Below are 18,334 nucleotides of genomic sequence, written 5' to 3' on the forward strand. Positions count from 1 at the left end.
CCTGGCCCAGCTCCTGCCTACCGCTCATCTTGATTCCCTCAAATGACTGGAGCTCTCCCCTTTTCCATTGTCCTAAGTCTGTCAAAGTGTGCCTGTAACACTTACCCCAGGAAGTCCCCAACTCAACCCATGAACTGCCCAGAGCTCCTGCAATGCCTTCCCTTCATCTCCCTTATTTTTCTGCCCCACTCTTTCTCTAAGCCCCTCTCTCTTCCCTTTTCCCTCCCCACCCCTTCTTCTGCCCTTCTCCTGGAGGCTGTGGTATTTATCCTGAGGACATCCTCTTTGATCTTGTCACTCACTGTGAGAGATAGGTCCCAGGCATGCTCTACAAAGTGGACTCAACAAAACTGCACACTCTCCTGCTGGTCCAGTCAACTCTCTCAGAGCCTAGCACCCCAGGTCCTGTTGAGCCCTTACCTCCTACAAGAGCCCTCTCTGACCAAGGCCATTTGCCTGAGTCCAGTAAAGCCACTTCCTGTCTAGGGGTTAGGAAAGAAGTCGCCTCCCCTACACCCTGTCATCTCCAAAATGAAAAAGAAATTTTTTTGTCATTTTTTTGTCAAGTTTTTGTCAAAAGGGAGAGAAGGGGGGGAGAGGAGACAGGAAGGGAAGGCCACACTCATCCAGGCAGGAAAATCAGAGAACAGTCCCAGTTGGTGAGTGGTAACAGTTCTCACTGAGGCCCTGAGAGGAGGGAGGGAGCTGGGGGCCCAGCAGGAGCAAGAGAGAAACCTGCCTAGAGAGAATGAGTAGAACCTCTGAAGGACAGACAGGGCAGAAAGACCAAAGGACACATGGATTGCCTGAGTGTCTTGAACCTGGGTTGAGTTCTCCACAGCTTCTACTGGTTGGCTGCACCTCCAGGAAAAGCCTGGACCTACCTCTTAATCACATTCCTGGAATGCCTTCCCCTCAGAGCCTAAGCTTAAGCTTTTAACCCGTTCACAAAAGGCCCACTTACCAGGAGCATTGTGTCTGCTCCCAAGATCCACACCTGTCACCAGTTACAGCAGGGATGCTCAGCTCTACCTGGTTCTAGGACTCTGGATCCCTATTCAACTCTCTGACGTCCAAATCCCTCCCCAACTGGCTCTCACTGCTTCTGTTGTTTTTGTTTTTCAGTGTTTATGTGTTGAGATAATTTCAAATCTACAGGAAAGTTGTGCTGTGATTAAATGGCACCCGCATCCCTTGGTCCAGACCTTCTCCTGTATGTGCCACACCAACACGCTGATCTCCATGAGCCTCCAGGCTTGTAGGCCAGTTTGAAGCTCCCTGGGTACTTGGGACCTCTCAAACCAGTGGGGAGTGCTGGGCCAGACCTTGGGGAGCCACCATGAATCCTTAGGCCCATCCTACCTCTCTATTCCTGTCTCCTGGCTCTGAGAAGCTACAGCCCTGGCAATGCTAGTGGGAAGGCCATGCACATTAAGCCCTGCTCTGGGAACTGGAGTTTGTCCCCAGGCCGCCTGCAGAAGTTGCTGCCCAGAGCCAGCTATAAATAACCTGGAGGCGGCTGGCTGTGGGGTGGTGTCACTGCTACCCTGGGGCAGGCCGGTGAAGAATGCCCTGGTGCCCAGGCTTTACCTGGGCCGTAGGTCGAGCAGGGCAGGGTAGGCCTTGGGGAGGGACCCAGCAGACCTTTCAGAAGCAGCCTCTTCTGGTCCCCATCCCCTAGCGGCAGTATCTGATGTCCCATGGGGGCTCCAGGCTGTCTTCCCAGGGCACAGCTCTTCTGCCTGCTTTTCCTGCTCCCACTGCTCCAGGTAAGTTGATGAGTGGGTGTGCTGGGGGCATCAGAACAGGAGGGAGCTGCCAGCTCGGTGACAGAGGGCTGGAAGGGAGTCCCAGGACTTGGTGGCTGGATAGCACTGGGGATCTATGTCTCTGACAATGAGACAGAGTCTCATACCCAGAAGGGCCAGGAAAAGGAACAAGGAGAGTAAATCCGGACAGGAGAGGAAGTCCTGTGTGGATGAGCACGGGGTTCTGAGGTGACAGACAGCATCAAGTGCAGACGGGTTCTTCATGGTTAGCAGTGCTCTCTCTGATGCCCAGCCTCCCCTCCCCCACAGCCCCTTCTACCTCTTCTGATGATTCCCAGTGCTCTTCTCCACTCTTAACCCAGCAGATCACAAGAGATCCACCCCCACTGGCTAACCCCCACCTCTGCTAACCCCCAGAACCAAATGAGCCATGGGCCAGAGGGCCGGGAGAAAACCTGCTGTCTGAGGAGTTGGTGTGAAGGATGCTGGCAGCTAAAAAGAAGGAGCTGAGGAAGGGAGTGGCTCCCAGAAACAGGCTTGGAAGCAATCTACCTCCAACCGTCTTCTCATTTTATATATGGGGAAACCGAGGCTCAGACAGCAAGGTGACCTTCCTGGGGCCACATTTCTCATGAAAAACTGTATTCAAAAGACCCAAGGGACAGAGCCAAGCTAGAAATCCTGCATGCCTGAAGTAGCCTCGGGGACAGCATCTTGGACCTCAGTATCCCCAGGTGTGCCGGGGGTAGACTGATGCATTGGACAACTGTCCAATACTAGGTGTTTTATAGACACCTAGTATATGTCTGCTAGCCGGAGCAATATGGCTTTTGCCACCTTAGGCAGGCTCCTCAAACTTGCCCAGCCTCAGTGTCCTCATCAGGAAAATGGAGATGCATCCTCACTAGGGTTCTCCTAAAGAACAACTGTGAGGACACACGTCAAGCCTAGAGGCGCTGTGCCTGTGTGGAGAAAACTCTAGATGCGGGTGTCAGGTGTGAGAACATCAGGGCCCTGTCCTCCTCGAGTGAGGCCTGGCCAGGGCCAAGAGGTGGGTACCAGACAGACGTATGGGCCATGATATTCAACATCCCTCAGGATCAGCCCAGGCCTTTCTCTACCTTCCCTAAGATCCCCAGCCTGAGAAAGAAGTTAGTACCTTGCCCAAAGTTACTCAGCATACCAGCAGATGGAGTGTAAATATACCCTGGTCATTCTGACCCCCAAGCCCTTCCTTGCCCCAGGCCTTCTTGGTAATAGGATTGATTTCTGGGTCCTTGGCCAACTATTCTGAGATTCTAGGCCCCAGGGAAATGAGAGCTTGAGATGGAGGCAGCAGTGTGGTGGAAAAGCAGCGGGAGGAACATAGCTCTCTCACTGACCCAATCTGGACTTAATAAGTCCCCACTGAGGAGGGGTGCAGCTGTGGAAAGCCACCTTGGGCTTCTGTCCTGGTGTGTTCACAGCCAGAAAGGGCCCTGGCAGGAAGAATAGCAAAGAAACCGTGTGTATTTATAACCTTTGTAAATTGGGTCTTCAGAAAGAGATAAAAGGTGTGAGAGACCCTGGCAGGGAGTAGAGAAGTCTTGAGAGAGGAGGCCTGTGGTGGATATGAAAGGAGGGCTGGGGAGGCTGTCAGGGGCCAGGCCTAGGGGCTTTGCCTCCAGAACAGATCTTTGTCCCAGATACATAGGGAGACTTCTAATCAGGGGTGGGGCTGGGTCTGAACTACAGGAGACAGGTCAGCAGAGGAGAAAGGGGGAATATTCCTCTCCCTGTCCGCTCTTCCAGATCCTGGAGGATATAGCCAGTCTTGAACGAGGGTTTCCAGCTTACCCTCGGGGGCCTCTCAGGGCCTCGGAGACATGGTGCATCCCACATTCCAGGTCCTGTGCTGGTCCCCAGAGTGGCGGTTCAGGCAGAGCAAGCACACTAGAAGAATTGCTCCAAAATCCCAAGCTTGTAAAGTAAATTTTCCATTTGGGATTTCAAATTTGGGGATTATGGAGGTTTAACCAGTGAAGTATATATAAATATTCCAAATTCTGGGAAATTCCAAAGTCGGAAACATTTGTTATCCTGAGCATGTCAAATAAAGACACCTAGCTGCCATGTCGTCCATCTAACCTCTGTGAAGGCCCCAGGAGTCCAGCCCCACTCAGCCAGTTCCAGCCCTTCACCTCAGGACAGGGTTGGTTTCCCTTGAGCTCCTTGCCCCAGGTGCTGGTTTTTGTCCAGAGAAGGCCCAGCAAAGAGAGGAGACACAGAGAAGTCTAATGTCCAAAAAGTTGCAGAAAATTGAGCCTTACATAATCCTCTCCATCCCTTCCCAAAATTGAGTTCGTGCCCACCCTTCTGCATCTCCCCCTACGCTACCCCTTGCAGCATATACAAGGCCATTTCCCAGAAGCCTGTCATCTAATGACTTTCCACCAAAAAAAATGTAACTCCCTTCTGAGTGTTTTCTAACCTAATCAGCTAATTTAGTCTCTGGTTTTGCCATTTTGCCAGTGTTTAAGTATTTTTTTTAAGCAATTTGTCTGCAGGCACTGCCTACCGAGTTCCGCAGACCTCAGACGCCCTGAATTTGCAGCTCTAGAATGATGGCACAGCTCAGAGTCCCCTGCATTTACTCCATCTGATCGGAAACAGCGGGTCTGGTGTGCCTATTCCAAAGTCTAACTTCTGAAGAGTGCGCCTTAGATCCACAGGGGTGGGGAGGATGGCCTGCCCCACATCCTGATTTTGCTTGTTTTTCTATGCAGCTGGCTGTGCAGAGCTTGTGGGGCCATGTGCTTCCTTGCTTCAGGCTCCAAGACAACACAGGGAACCAGACCTAAGACCCTCCTATCCCCATCTGTCAGTTGAGGAGAGAGATCAGGGTTCAAGGTCACTGCTGGTGAAGGGCCGAGCAGAATCCTACATAAGCAATTGATTCTGTTGCCTTAACAAAACCCAGATATTAATATCAGGCTATTTTTATGACATTCAGACGGACTCTGTGGGTCAGAGGTGACTATTAGGCCAAGTGGTCACTAGGTAAGTTGATAAATAGGGAGAGTCCCTTTAGACCAAATCCTGCCCTAAGTCCTCCTGCTGGCCAGCTCCCTCCACACAACAGCAAACAACGCCTCCCTTCCACCACCACCACTTCAGGGCCAGGGACCAGGGGAGAAACGGGGACAGGATGGAAGAAAGACCCTCAGCAGCTCTCAGAGAGAAGAGCAGAGCGAGGAGGCCAGAGTCCCCACCCCCTAGGCCTGGCAGATGATTTGGGACTTGAAGGGGGACATCTTGGGAAGAGGGGCTCACCAAGGCACGCACTGGCAGAACTGCAGGCGTGAGAAGACCACCAGATGCCTCACTTGAGGTCCCACACCCTGTAAGTTATATCTGAACACTGAGAGTCTCACTAAGATTGTTGGCCCCAATGGTGTGGAAAGCAGTGACCTCTCCATAAACTGTCCAGCCCCATCCTCAGGATACATAGCTCCATTACTGCCTCCCCTGAATCCCAGTGGATCCCAAACTCAGCTGTCTCTTCTGGTCCCCTTCCCATTCCCCTCCTTCTCCCTCCTCCCTTCCCCCTTCCTCCCCACTCTGCCCTCCTCCTCCTTCCCTGTCCCTTTCCTCCTCCTTTCTCCTTTTCCTCTTTTCTTCCCCACTGTGTCCCCGGAGCACAGTTCACTGGACACGCTGAATGAACTCGATAGTGGGAGGAGCTCTCCCTCCCTGGTTCCTTCCCTGACCTTGGACAGCAGAAAGAAGAGGCAGGGAGGGGCTGATTCCCGGTTGCAGGCCCAAGACACAAGGTCCATAAATCTGCCACACTTAGGCAGAAGCCTAAATTTAGAGGGACCATGTCACCAGACCCAGGAGGAGAAGTAGGTCCAGCCAGACCCCCTGGCTCCTGTGAGGTGGCCCCTAGGGCACAAGCTCTACTTGGATAGGGCCCAGGTAAAGGAAGAGCAGCTGGAGCCTTGGCTCTGGCCTCCTGCCTCCTTCCCTGCCAGGGCCACCTCTGCCCTCTTCAATGAGGGCACATCCTAGAGACAGGAAATGGGCCCCACAGGCTAACCTCTGAGGAAACATCAAAGCAAAGGCAATCTGAGAAACAACAAAAGCTCAGAGCTCAAGCTCCTAGAACTAGGCATGGTATTGACCCCGCCTAGCCCAGTTAACAGGGTTCATCCATCCATCCATCCATCCATCCATCCATCCATCCATCCATCCATCCATCCATGCATCCAGTCACTCAGTCAGTCAGCAAACATCAGTTGAGCATCTGCTATGTACCAGGCCATAGTTAGGAACTTTGGGTACAGATGTGGACCCTGACCTACAGTGGGACCCCTGTGGTAGAGGTGAAGGTAAAGGCATCTCTCTGGTTCCAGGCTAGCCAAGAACAGTGTAGAATTCAAAGCTGGTCAGTCGGATTAGAGGGTGATGGCCAAAGAAAGTAAAGGCTGTTCGCTGAACACAGGGCAGGTCTCTAGTTCCATGGACTTCCCCTTGGTGACACTGCCTGTGTGGAGGTGGCACAAAGCCTTCTCCATGTCACAGCGGACCAGGGACCAAGGCCAAATAGAGGCCCCTTTCTGTCTCCTGATATCACACTGTGAATTTCTCATCCCTTCACTTGGCACTCTGACCCTAGCGGGATGCACCTGCCTCCTGTCCACCTAGCTCTCTGTGAGGTCTTCCCACCTTCCACTCTGCTCTTATGTGGCAGAGCTAATGTCCTATTGGTCAATGTAGATCTCGAGTTATATCTTTACATAGGACCACTCTTTCTATGTGGGATAAGACCAGGCATACATGATTGTCTGGGCTGGGATCTTGCCCTGGGCTCTTACCTGCTATGTGGCCTTGGCTTCTGGAAGTGGGGTTATTCACAGATCCTTCAGAAGCTCTGGCAAGGATCAAATGAGTTGTCTTCTGGGCTGAGTTTAGAGTTGTGCCCAGCACACAGCAAGCAGTACACAGAAAAGCATCTATCCCCCACTGCCTCCCGCCCCCTCAACAGCATCCCTAACCAGCTTCTCCGGGCCTGTATCTTTCTCTCACCAGGATCTTCCCATCCCCTAATAGCATCCCTAACCAGGTTCTGCTGGCTTCCTTGAGGCCGTGTTCATTTGCCTCATGGGTCACTCCTTCTCTTAGTGTTCATCCTGATACTTCCCCACTCATTTCCCCTTTGGATTCAGCTGTCAGTGCAGGCTACCCAGAGCCTTGGATGTCTTGACAAGATGGGACAGCCATTCACTAGCACTAAGGCTGAGCCTGGAGAAGGGGGTGGAGGTCATGTCTTCAGGAGCTGTGTCTGTTGAAGAGATGAGAAGACTAAGGCTCTGGGAGATTCCGTAACGTTGCCAAGGCCACCCAGTATTGAAGCAATATTCCCCTAGAAGACTGAATGTGGGCATGTCTGAGGCTCCATTCATACTACCCACAATGCTGCCCTTTCCCTACCCATCCACAATCTCAACTGCCACCAGGAGTTCTTCTAAAATAGGCACCTGCAGGGTGTACTGTGGGCTTGAACTGAGTCAAATGGAATCAGGCAGACCCTCCGGGGGGAAGAGAGAAAGGAAAGGAAGATTCTTGGCTATGCCCGGTTTTGGACCCATAGAAGGAGGACAGAGCCAAGGTGTGGGAAGATTTCAAAGCTTCTTGCCCAAGGTAGAACAATGTGCCCCTATACTGAGCACAGCACCCCTGTGCCCACCCCCGACAATGTGTTTTGCTTAGCAAGAGACTTGGCACAGCCTGGGACCAGAAATCTGAGACAAATTTAAGTCCACATCACCTGAATACTGAGAATATCGCCCTCACCCACCCTGTGGGCTCAAAGCAAGCAGCAGAAGGTGACGCCTGGGCCCATAAATACTGTGGTGGGATCTCTGAGAAATGGAGACAGCATCTGAGGTGCACAGTCTGGCTAGCCATGGTGCACAGTCTGGCTAGCCATGGTGCAAGCCTCTGGATTTCCACTGCCTCTGCAGTCTGGGGCTCCCTGGGAGCCTGGCCCTCCAGGAAGACCTGGCTAGATGTTACACATGGAAGGAAGGAAGGAAGGAAGGAAGGAAGGAAGGAAGGAAGGAAGGAAGGAAGGAAGGAAGGAAGGAAAGAAAGACAGACTGCAAAGGAATGACAGTGGAGCCTTGCACCCTCTCCCTTGTCTACTCTGATACTTTTGCGCTCATCTTCCCTCAGGACTCAGCTATAAGTCCTGGCATCCCAGAGCCTTGACTGTCCATGACAAGACAGGACAGGCATTCATCATGAAATACTGCAAGCTAAGCTCAGAGAGGGAGGCAGAGGCCATGCCGTCAAGAGCCCAGTGTCTATGAAGACAAGAGAAGACAAGCAGCAGAGGATCTGGCCTAAAATCTCCCCTATCCACCTGGTGGGAGGTCCTCCTGATGGGAAAGCAGCATCTTCCTGATGCCCACAAGGCTGGTGTTAAGGAGCTCCCAGCAGCCAGCAGAGCCTGTGCACAGAATCCCTGGCCCCTTATGTCCTGGAGGCATAAGGCAAGAGCTTGCTTAAGGTTAACAGCTCAACACACACACACACACACACACACACACACACACACACACACACACACACACACACACACTTTCCCCTGTCCTTGCCCCAAATTTCTCTGGGCACCCAGGGCTGCCCTCGAGGTTCCAGTAAGTGATGTGGGCACAAGCTCCCCATCTGAGTGGTGGGTTATTCAGCAGCAGCTCCAAGCCAGCACAAGGAGACCAAGTGCTCATCCTTCAGCCCCAGCCCAGGAAGTAGACTAAATGCAATATTTGAGGGCTTGTGACTGTGGGGACATCCAGGGGCAAACATCCAGTGGCTAGCTGTCCAGAAAAGTAACCCTGACAAGCAAGAGAGAGATAGCTGCTTGCAAAGGGAACAACACCTTCTGCAGCCTCCGACTCAAAAGTAGCAGGGCTGGGAGGAACCCAAAAGTGTGCACATGCGCACACAGCCTCACAAGAACACGCACTTGCATGCCAGTTGCAGAGTAAGAGAAGCGTGGTCTTGGGAGGAGCTGGAGGCAAGCTTATGATTTTAGAGTGCTTTGCTCGAATCCAGCCTTACACCACTTGTTTTCTACTTCTGCCTTTGCTCATGCTGTGCTCCCCACTTAGCCAGGGACCCTTATTAGCTAAGCAAACTCCTATTCACATGTCAAAACCCATTCCATCATGATCTCTTCCATGCTGCTATCCTGGCTTCCCTCAGGAAAGCTGGTCACTAATCCATCATTCTCACCAGAAACTGCCCCCATTCTGGAGGGCAGAAGAGATGGCTCCATGGTTAAGAACACTAGCTGGTCTTCTAGAGGTCCTGAGTTCAATTCCCAGCAAACCACATGATGGCTCACAACCATCAGCAATGAGATCTGGTGCCCTCTTCTGGCCTGCAGGAATACATGCAGACAGAACACCTGTATACAAAATCAAGAGAGAGAGAGAGAGAGAGAGAGAGAGAGAGAGAGAGAGAGAGAGAGAGAATGCCCCCATTCATGGCAAATGTGCTCATATCTGTTTTATCCACTGTGCCTGACAGTCACTGGAAGATGGGTCCTACATGGCTTTGTCTTCTAGGTTGGATTTCCACTGTCACGTCTACTCCCTAACGGGAGTCTGAACTGGCGCTATAGTCCTATTCCCTCTTGCCTGCTCATCCTTTCATTATCATCCAACTCCTCCTCCTGCAGGAAGCCCTCCAGGACCTCATTAGTTATCTCTCCCATGTATTAACTAACATAAGGCTCTTTGTGTCTCTCCCATATGTCTGGGGCAGAAAAGCTAAACTGCAGCCTGTCTTTCCCACCTCTGTTTTCTCTATAAGCTTAGGATGTGTCCACCCTGGCTGGGACACCTAGGTCATCATAGGGCCTAACACAGAGAAGCCATCTGGAAGTATTTTCTGGGGACTTTGGTGAGAGAGCACAGGGCACTGGCCTTTGTGCATTTCTTCTAGTCGGGGAGGAACCAGCTTTGGGGCTAAGGGAAGGAGCAGCCTCTTGCCTCAGAGCTATTCCTTCCCAGACCCCAGCCTTTGTGAGGCTACAGGTGAGACCAAAGCTCTGCTTTCCAAGGGCACTTGAGAATCTTCCTGTTCAGCTGTCCCTCTACTAGGTGGGAGCAGACATACACTGTCAACGGCCAGCCTGGCCTGGCCAATAACCCTCACTTCTGCTCTCCTAGGTGGTCAGACCAGGCCAGGTGCCCCAGGACCAGCCCCTGTGGGCACTTTTGGAACAGCACTGTCACAGGACCCGGACACCCATCAACCTTTCAGGTACACATGCCTCTCGCCACCCCTCCCCATCCTGCAGTAGTCCTGGATGCTGAAGGGAGCCCTGGAGCTTGAGCAAGGAAGCTCAGGTAGCACACAGAGCCCTGGCTCCAAGGCCTGACTTGGCGTCTTCATCATGGTCTTTGCATAGTATCCCATAGTATTTGAGCTCTGGTCTCTTTATCAATGATAAGATTTTGGCTAGAAGGCCTCTTCTTGCTCACTGTCCCTGCATGGGCACCTGAAAAAAAAAACTGGCTAGACTGGTGTATTTGGGAGCCCAAAGTGAGGATGACCCTTCTGCTTTCAAACTCAGTCAAAAGGCAAGACTAGCAGAAGGTGTAAAAACATCTCTGGTTGCCGTGGCTACAGGCTTCATCCCAGTATGGCCCTGTGAAACAGCAGCCAGGCTCTGGGGTCTGACCCTCTGGGGCTTCCTGAAGCTGATTCACACTGTCAGGGAAAGCGCTGCAGGATGCTGAGTGGTGGGCCCTAAGGAGGGATCTCTAGGGCCCCACCCCCCTCCTGAACTTCCAGGGGCTGGTTCATAGGAACAGCCGGGAAAGAGGGGCCGGTAAACTGGTTGGTGGTGGTGCATGCCTTTAATCCCAGAACTCAAGAGGCAGAGGCAGGCAGATCTCTGTGAGTTCAAGGCCAGCCTGGTCTACAGAGTGAGCTCCAGGATAGGGAGAACTGGGTAGGGTTAAGGTGCTCTGTGGCTCAGAGCCTGTGTCAGGTCTCAAGGGGACAGGAGTGCTAGCCAGCCCTGGACATCTAAACACAACCAAAGGCAGGCATCAAAGAATTAAATCCTACCACCTACATCTCTACTGTGGGGCTGTGCAGAACTCAGCTCTCAGAGTCACAGAGCACACCTGTTCCAGCTAATACACCTAGCAGTGTGGGGCTTTGGGAAAGTCACCTGTCTATATGAGTTTCCAGGACTGCTATGACAAAGCACTGCCCTGGGTGGCTTGATGGATTCAAATTCATTTTCTCCCTATTCTGGAGTCTGGAAGGGCCTGTTGGCGTGGGTTGGTTATTCCAAGGCCTCTCTGGCTGGCTTGCAGACCTTTCCTGTCCTCACAAGGTCTTCCCTCTGAGACTGTCCCATCTCCTCACCTTAGAAGGCCCCTCAAAATACCATTCATATTATTTGAATCACCTCTTTAAAAACCCCAGACCCAATTAAGGCCACAATCTGAAGTCCAGGGACTTCGGATTTCAGCATGTGAACCTGGAGGGGCACCATCAGTCCATGCCTCTGCTTCTCCACCTATCAGAAATAAGGTTTAAGTCTGTGTAAGTGGCACATAGACTTCAGCAGTGGTACAGACAGTGCGGGCCATGTCTAGCAGACATAGATAGGACCAGAGGTTCCTTACTTCAGGAGTCCCAGCCCCTCTAGCCCTTGTCACCTGAGGCAACACCACTGTTCAAAGACACTCTGGCACCTCTCTGCCCTCCTTGCACATCTCTCTGTTTGAAAAGGTGGCACAGATGCCCCACCCCCAACCTGAGCTCAGGGAGAAGGTCCTCCTCTTTGACAGCTGCCCTCCCTGACTAATTTTTAAGGTCTCCAACTACTGACAAAGGCACCCACACTATTCATACGAAATTTCTTGGATAATCTGTTTGATATGAACTCATTATCTCACAGCCCAACAATTTTGATGGTTTTTTGTATCCCTTGGGAGTTCATCGTCCACAGAGCCTTATGTTGTGTTTTGGGATTTTGGAGTTTTCTCATTTTGTTTTTTTTTTTCACCAGAAATGAGCTATGATTGTGTCCATAGCTTTCTAACTTGTTTTCTCTAATAACTGAGAGTGAGTGCTTCCCTGCCATTAAATATTCACCCAGAGCATCGTTGGTGACGCTGCCTAGCAGCGGCTGTGGGAACACATCATCCCTCATTAGCCATGGCCCTGGGGTGGACATATAAACTGTTAGGGTGTCTGCCGCCTGCAGAAATTGCTTCTCTAATCCCCTCATGTGAGTGGTCTCTTATCTTGTTCCCACTAGCTAGAAGAATGCACAATGACTAAAACGTGTGAAACCAAGCAAAACCACACTCACAATTGTTCAGAGAATCTTACATGTGGAAAAACTGAACAAAAAGAAGGAAGAGCTAGGGAGTGACAAATATGACATTCAAGAGAATGCTTCCTCTGGGAAGGCATGCATGGATAAATATGGGGATGACTGGTAATATCTGCTCCAGATTGGGCCGCCAGCTCATTATGATCACAAACCTCCATAAAGGAAAAGAGCGTAAAATAAAGTTAGGCTGTGTGTGGGATGATGATGACAAGAGATAGTGAATCAAAGACTATGACCAATTGGGCTGTATGCAATTGTTACTTCCAGCAAGCTTTTAATGGAATATTTCTATTTTATTCACCACACATGCACTTACATATATTTGAAAAACACTAGGGCATTATTGGGAGGCATATTACTTATATTCATAGATAACATAAAGGGTGCAAAGGCATCCCAGGAATCTTTGAGGTAACTTTCCAGTCCAAGGTGCATGCATATATACACATGCACACACACACACACACACACACACACACACACACACACACACACACGCGCGTGTGTGTGCACAGAGAGGCATACCAGTGTTAGTCAAGGGGGCAGAAAGTCTGGCCAGGGAGACAGAACCCTAGGTTTTCCCCAGCCCATGGCCAAGGACCTTGTTTTTTTCCAGGTGATGACAACCATGCCTGAGACATTCTGATAGGTACTGGGGACTCTGGGGAAACCATGGAGCCTCGGGTTGGTAGAGCTTTGGTGAGAGCTACACGAGCACCTACAAATATAAGTATCAAGGACACATCTTGAGCAGTAGGGGCAGAAGACATGAGACCTGTAGGCCTGTTTGATGGCATGCAAGGGACTGTGCAGGGGATATGTCTAAGCTGGCCTGGCACTGTTCATCGCCGGCATAGCTGGTATCAATGGTGGCCTCATAACTCAACCCAGGCCACTCTCTGGCACCTGTTGCCCTTCCCTGAACTGACTCTCCAATGTTCCTGGCCCCACCAGCCTAGGACACTCAGACTTTCCAAATACTTGTCCCCTACGCCTAGCTTAGGTCTGTGATAGGACTGGCTGGCAGCCTCAGGACCCTGTTTTCACCCACCTCTGCATCTTTAGTAAACAAAACAGCCCTGCCTTGCTTATCAGCAGTTGGCTCTAATCTAAGGAAGGTGCTCTTTTCAATTTCTTCTTCATTTACCCATTTGCTGGCATTAAAGTGAGCTATGAAGTCAATTGGTTTCCTTATGTTACAACCTGAATGATGGAAAGGTGTGCCTGTAAATATGAGATTAGGAAGAAATGGTACCATATCCTAGGATCCTAGAGATCAGAGCTGTTCACACATTTAGGGTGCACAGTAGCTTTTGGCCCTGAAACAGAACTGGTCATCTATGGAAGAAACTCTGTTAAGCAATGCAGGTCACCTAGGTCAATCCCATTCTGCATGGAAAGCAGCACGTCACTGAGCTGCTTTAAGGAGCTCTCCACCTCCTTAATACGGTGTGTGTCTTCTGAGCTCTGATGACAACCAAGTTATCCTTTAAGCTTGGCTTGGTTTCCTCCTTGTCTGTGCTATGATACTGTGTGCAGGGCTGTGATGATACTGTGTGCACGACCATCCTTTGCTCGTGAAGGAGACTACATTCCCTGTGAGGACTGACCCAGCCAGTCATGATCTGGCCTAAGGCTCTGCCTGGAGCTGAGCCAGGGCCCTAACTGTCCATTCAGAAGGCAGAGGATCTATCTGGTAGCTCTGCAGGTCTCCCTGCCATTTTCGAGGACTCAGCCTGGTCTCACTGCTCCTTTACTCTCTCACAAACTCACTTGCTCTGCTTATGAGTGACAACAGCATTGCTGTGGAGGCTAGGAAAATTGTACAAAGGCACTGGTCTGTTCTCTGACTCCCTCCACCTTGAGCACTGGCCTCTTCAGGGTGATTTTGCCCTTTACCAGCACCTGGTTCCCTGTGGAGGGCGCAGGGGTAAGGAGAATGGTTCTAGAGCCTCTAAAACCACAGATTCTATGGGCTGTGGAGGATCCCAGGGAGCATGCCACTGATGGAGAAAACCCAAGAAGGCAAGAGTCTTGCCTCGGGCAACAGAGGAGAGACAAAGCAGAACCTAGACTGAGAGCAAGACACACCTATGCAGAACCTAGGCCTACTTCACAGGCATGAGCCATAGGCTCACCCACTTCTCAGGCATTAGCTATAGGCTCACCCACAAGCCATAGGCCCATCCACTTCACAGGCATGAGCTATAGGCCCATCCTGAGCACTCTGAGGCCGTTTTTCTCCCCTCCCCAGATGGCCCCGCATAATCCAGAAGGAAGAGAGACATGTTTTCACTTCTCACTTACTCTATCTAGTGCCCAGGACATTAAGACCTTCAAGTCTTCCAGATAATTTTAATTAATTTCTTCCTAGATAACCCCATCTTGGCCCCGGATGGCAAACCTAACGTAGTTCCTAGTTCCCAGCTCTCACTGAGTACTGCCTACGGACTCCATTAGTTTTCTCCACCTCAGACCCTCTCTGGTGACCTCTCTGCTACCCTCCCTGGCCCCTTTAATCCATTTCCTTCCCTAGGGCGCAAATCTGCTCCTGGACTGACTAATTGCCCCTACCCAGCTCTAATGTCCTCCTTCAGGAGAAGAAATCTCTGGGCACGAGTCGCCCAACTTTGGCTGGCTACGGGTGTAGGATGTCGTGGGTCTCCTGCAGCCCCAGGACCTGTGACCCTCGGTCTTCCAAGGAGATAGTCAGCCTCCCCAGATCGTAGGGAGCCAACCCGGTATTCTCGAGACTTGGCGACTTGTCGGGTTGAGAGCGCGTCGGGGGCGCTGGCCCGACGGGGCAAGAGACAGAGCCCCGCCCCCGACGCCGCCATTGGCCGTGGTCTAGCGGGCGGCCCCGCAGCTCCTGGATCCCCGCAGATCGTCTTGGCGAAGGTCCTGGCTCCGCGGCTAGGCGTGATCGGTTGCGGCGCCCCGGGGCTGCCCGACTGGTCCGGGGTGGGTGGGTGGGCAGGGACCTGGGCGCTGCGCTCTCTGGCCGCTCCCTCGCAGCCACGCGGGGCGCGCACTCCCACTCCCTCCGCGCGCGGCTCCGGGGCGCAATGGACGCGGCGCTGTTCCACAGCCTGCTGGAGGCCAACTGCAGCCTGGCGCTGGCCGAAGAGCTGCTCCTGGACGGCTGGGGGGTGCCCACGGACGCCGAGGGTAGGCAGGAGGCGAGCGGGCTAGCCACACGTGGGTTCGCTCTCCGGCGCTCTCCTGGAGCCGGTCTGAGCGGCACGCCGCTCCGCTCCCGGGCTATCCCCTCTGAACCCCGCTGCGCTCCCTCCTGTCACCAGGTTCCTACTCCTACTGCAACACGACCTTGGACCAGATCGGGACCTGCTGGCCCCAGAGCACGCCCGGAGCCCTAGTGGAGAGACCGTGCCCCGAGTACTTCAATGGCATCAAGTACAACACGACCCGTGAGTACCCCTCGCTTGCCGGCTTCCCAGAAAGGCGGTTCAGGAAGAGGGGAGGGCTCTGGACCCTGAATCGGACAACTACCGTGGGCCTTCATACCGTTGTAGCAATTACCCTGGTGACTCTGGAAATAGGGGTGCTCGCCCTGTCCCTAACCCTATGGTGCTTCTAACCCCGGTCAGGCGCTGGTTTGCCCAGAGTTCTTATGCTACACGTTTGGAAAGAGGCGAGCAAGAGTCGGAAATACTTCTCCTTGGGGGCAAGCATCCCCTGCACTGTTTGCTCAAGTGCCTGAAGTTCGACCATTAGGGCTTCGTTTGAACAGAGCATTGTATGAACAGATACAATGCTCTCCCATCTCTAAGGCGACGCAGCATATAGAAAGATGTTAAGGCCCCAATCCTGTACTCACGTTGTGACTAAGGTAATCAGACCCTAGCACTGGAGAGGAGAGCATCAGAAGGAGGTAGGGAAACGCGTATGTTAGGGGACATACTGAGCCTAGACTCTGGGAGGTCAGAGGGGATGGGGGTCGTCTTTTCCCTTATCTCTGAGACTTGCTCACTGGAGCCCTGGGTAGCATCACACCTCTGTGTAACCTCAGGTAACAGTGGTTTTGAATCAGAACCACACCCCCTCCTGCCAGGAAGAACAGCCTGCAGCTTCCTTCCTGCTGGCAAGCTCCATGAAGGCTATACACTATAGTAAGAGAGCAGCAGGGAGGAGGAAGGGGCTATTCGAGGCATTCAATCTGGGGGTTGTGGTTGTGTGTATGCACATGTCAACACAAATGGAAGGTCTGATAGAAACCGGTGCTGAGCTCTGGGAGGTTGTGGGTAGTCATGGCTGACCGGCCCAGACACCCTCCTGTCCAGCCCTACCTGCTACCAGGGCACTGCTGAGACTGTGGCAAGCTGTTTGTCTACACCCTTTACATCCCGGCAGTGCTGAGTCTGATTGTGATCCATCCCCTGCATCTCCACATACACATGCATGCCCCAGCTCTCAGAGGGCAAGCAGGCCTTCACCTTATAGGTACTTAAGACCAGGAAGCAGCGCCCACACTGGGGCCAGGCTGTGCTCCCTGGAAGCGAGGAGTAGCCTCCTCTGAGAAAGCTAGGACTGGATGCTCCTAATAAAAGTCCATGGAAGTGGAGGAAGCACTGAGGAAGGGTTCCCCAGCACCTGAGATTTAAACAGATCTCATTGGTAGGTAGTAAGGACCCTGGCCCAGGAGGTATGCAAGAAAAGGAATGACTTCAAGCTCCCTCCCAGGAGTAACTAACCAAACTGTTTTTAGCATGTGACCTCCATGAAGTTGGGCAATGGAGATCAGGTTCCTAATTCAGAAGGGCTGAGACTGAGGGCCATGCAAGGCCAAGTGGAGTGACTAAGCCTGAGGAAGCTCTCTCTGCCTCAGCTCTTACTCTGGCCCTGTTCCCTCCACCCACCTGAAACCCCACCTACCTCCGGCAGTGCCTGACTCTCTGCTCCAGAGCAGAGCCCAGCACAGCATTGTATAACCAATTTGTTGAACATCTACTATGTTCCAGCTACAGTGACTGTACTGTATCGAGGCTGCCTGGCAATCATAGACAGATGAATACAGAGTGATAACTGCCCTGCTTCAGGAAAAGCAAGGGTATTATGGGAAGGAGAGGCAGGGACATGACCTACCAGACCCTTCCTATCAAATCAAATGAGAAGCTGAAAAAAAAGGTCCAGGTACACTGAGACTGGTAAATGTGGTGGCAATTAGTCCTTGGTGTCTAATGAACGATTTTCTTCATTGGACCAAAGCACTGCCTGCGCCTTAGCTCCTGGGAGCTTTGAGCTGGCGGTGGAGTGTTGGCTTAAGGAGATACCTGGAGCTGGGAGGGTGCAGTCACCCTGGCTAGAAGAGGCATGTGACAGCTGTGGAAATACCTGATTGATGCTCCTCCTACCTCCGCCAGCCCAGCTTCCTTCTGGCATCCTTTTCAATGGGATCCTTCTTGAGAAAGGACCAGGAGAAAACCATTCAGTGAAAAGCCCGAAGGAAGAGCAACCTAATCTCATCATGTCACAGCTACCCTTTCCCCTCCCCCAAAGCCAGGCTTCTCAGAGGGCAGAAATTGCTTGAGGATAGGAAATGCCCTGTGGTGATGGCAGTGTCTGCAGAAGTGCCTGTGGCCTGTTAACTCAGCTGAGCACAGAAGACCTGCCACAGAACCTCCAAGTGCTAATCACTTCCACGTGCCGGATTCCCCAGGAGAACCTACTACCCCAATCCCACTCCTGCCATCACTGCCCGCAAAGACCCAGCTGTTTTCAGGCCCAGGTGCAGAGCCGAAAGTGGGCCCCAGCTAGCTGGCTCCTGTGCACCAGGTCAGGCAGGAAGCCATGACCCTCTTGCAACCTCAGGGCAACAACATCTCCAGGAGTAACTGTTCAGTTTGAGGACTCAGCCCTCTGACCTGCACTTTTGAGGGAGCTTTGATTCAGCAGGTGGATATATGATAGGTATAGGGAGGTGTTCCAGGCCAGAAATTAACAGGAGGCCTGAAGACCTCCTTCTTCAGTGCTTCTTAGTGCCTTGGAACAATGGAACGTTTAGAACATAATGAGACAAAAACTACTAGTAAGATCAGAGAGGGACGTGGAGGGCTGCAGATGCACAGCACTGCAAAAGGGCTTTATTGTAGGCATAGGATGGAGCCTGGGCAAGATTGTGAGAAGAGCTAAGCTG

General features: G+C 52.2%; 1 protein-coding gene across 4 annotated transcripts in view; it reads left to right on the forward strand.

The window, feature by feature from the left end:
* Positions 1-1,700: 1,700 nt before the first annotated feature.
* Positions 1,701-18,334, forward strand: part of Crhr2 (corticotropin releasing hormone receptor 2) — a 41,260-nt gene continuing 24,626 nt past the window's right edge. For 2 of the 4 annotated variants that reach the window (XM_027429685.2, XM_027429686.2), the window contains exons 1-3: positions 1,701-1,769; positions 9,989-10,082; positions 15,483-15,608. In XM_027429685.2, coding sequence (XP_027285486.1) covers positions 1,701-1,769; positions 9,989-10,082; positions 15,483-15,608 — 289 coding nt within the window. Of the gene's footprint in view, positions 1,770-9,988; positions 10,083-15,245; positions 15,349-15,482; positions 15,609-18,334 lie in introns of those variants that run through there. The other 2 variants (XM_027429688.2, XM_027429689.2) reach the window with 1 other exon arrangement.

This window comes from Cricetulus griseus, chromosome 8 (genome assembly GCF_003668045.3).
Source record: "Cricetulus griseus strain 17A/GY chromosome 8, alternate assembly CriGri-PICRH-1.0, whole genome shotgun sequence".
Taxonomy (NCBI): Eukaryota; Metazoa; Chordata; class Mammalia; order Rodentia; family Cricetidae; genus Cricetulus; species Cricetulus griseus.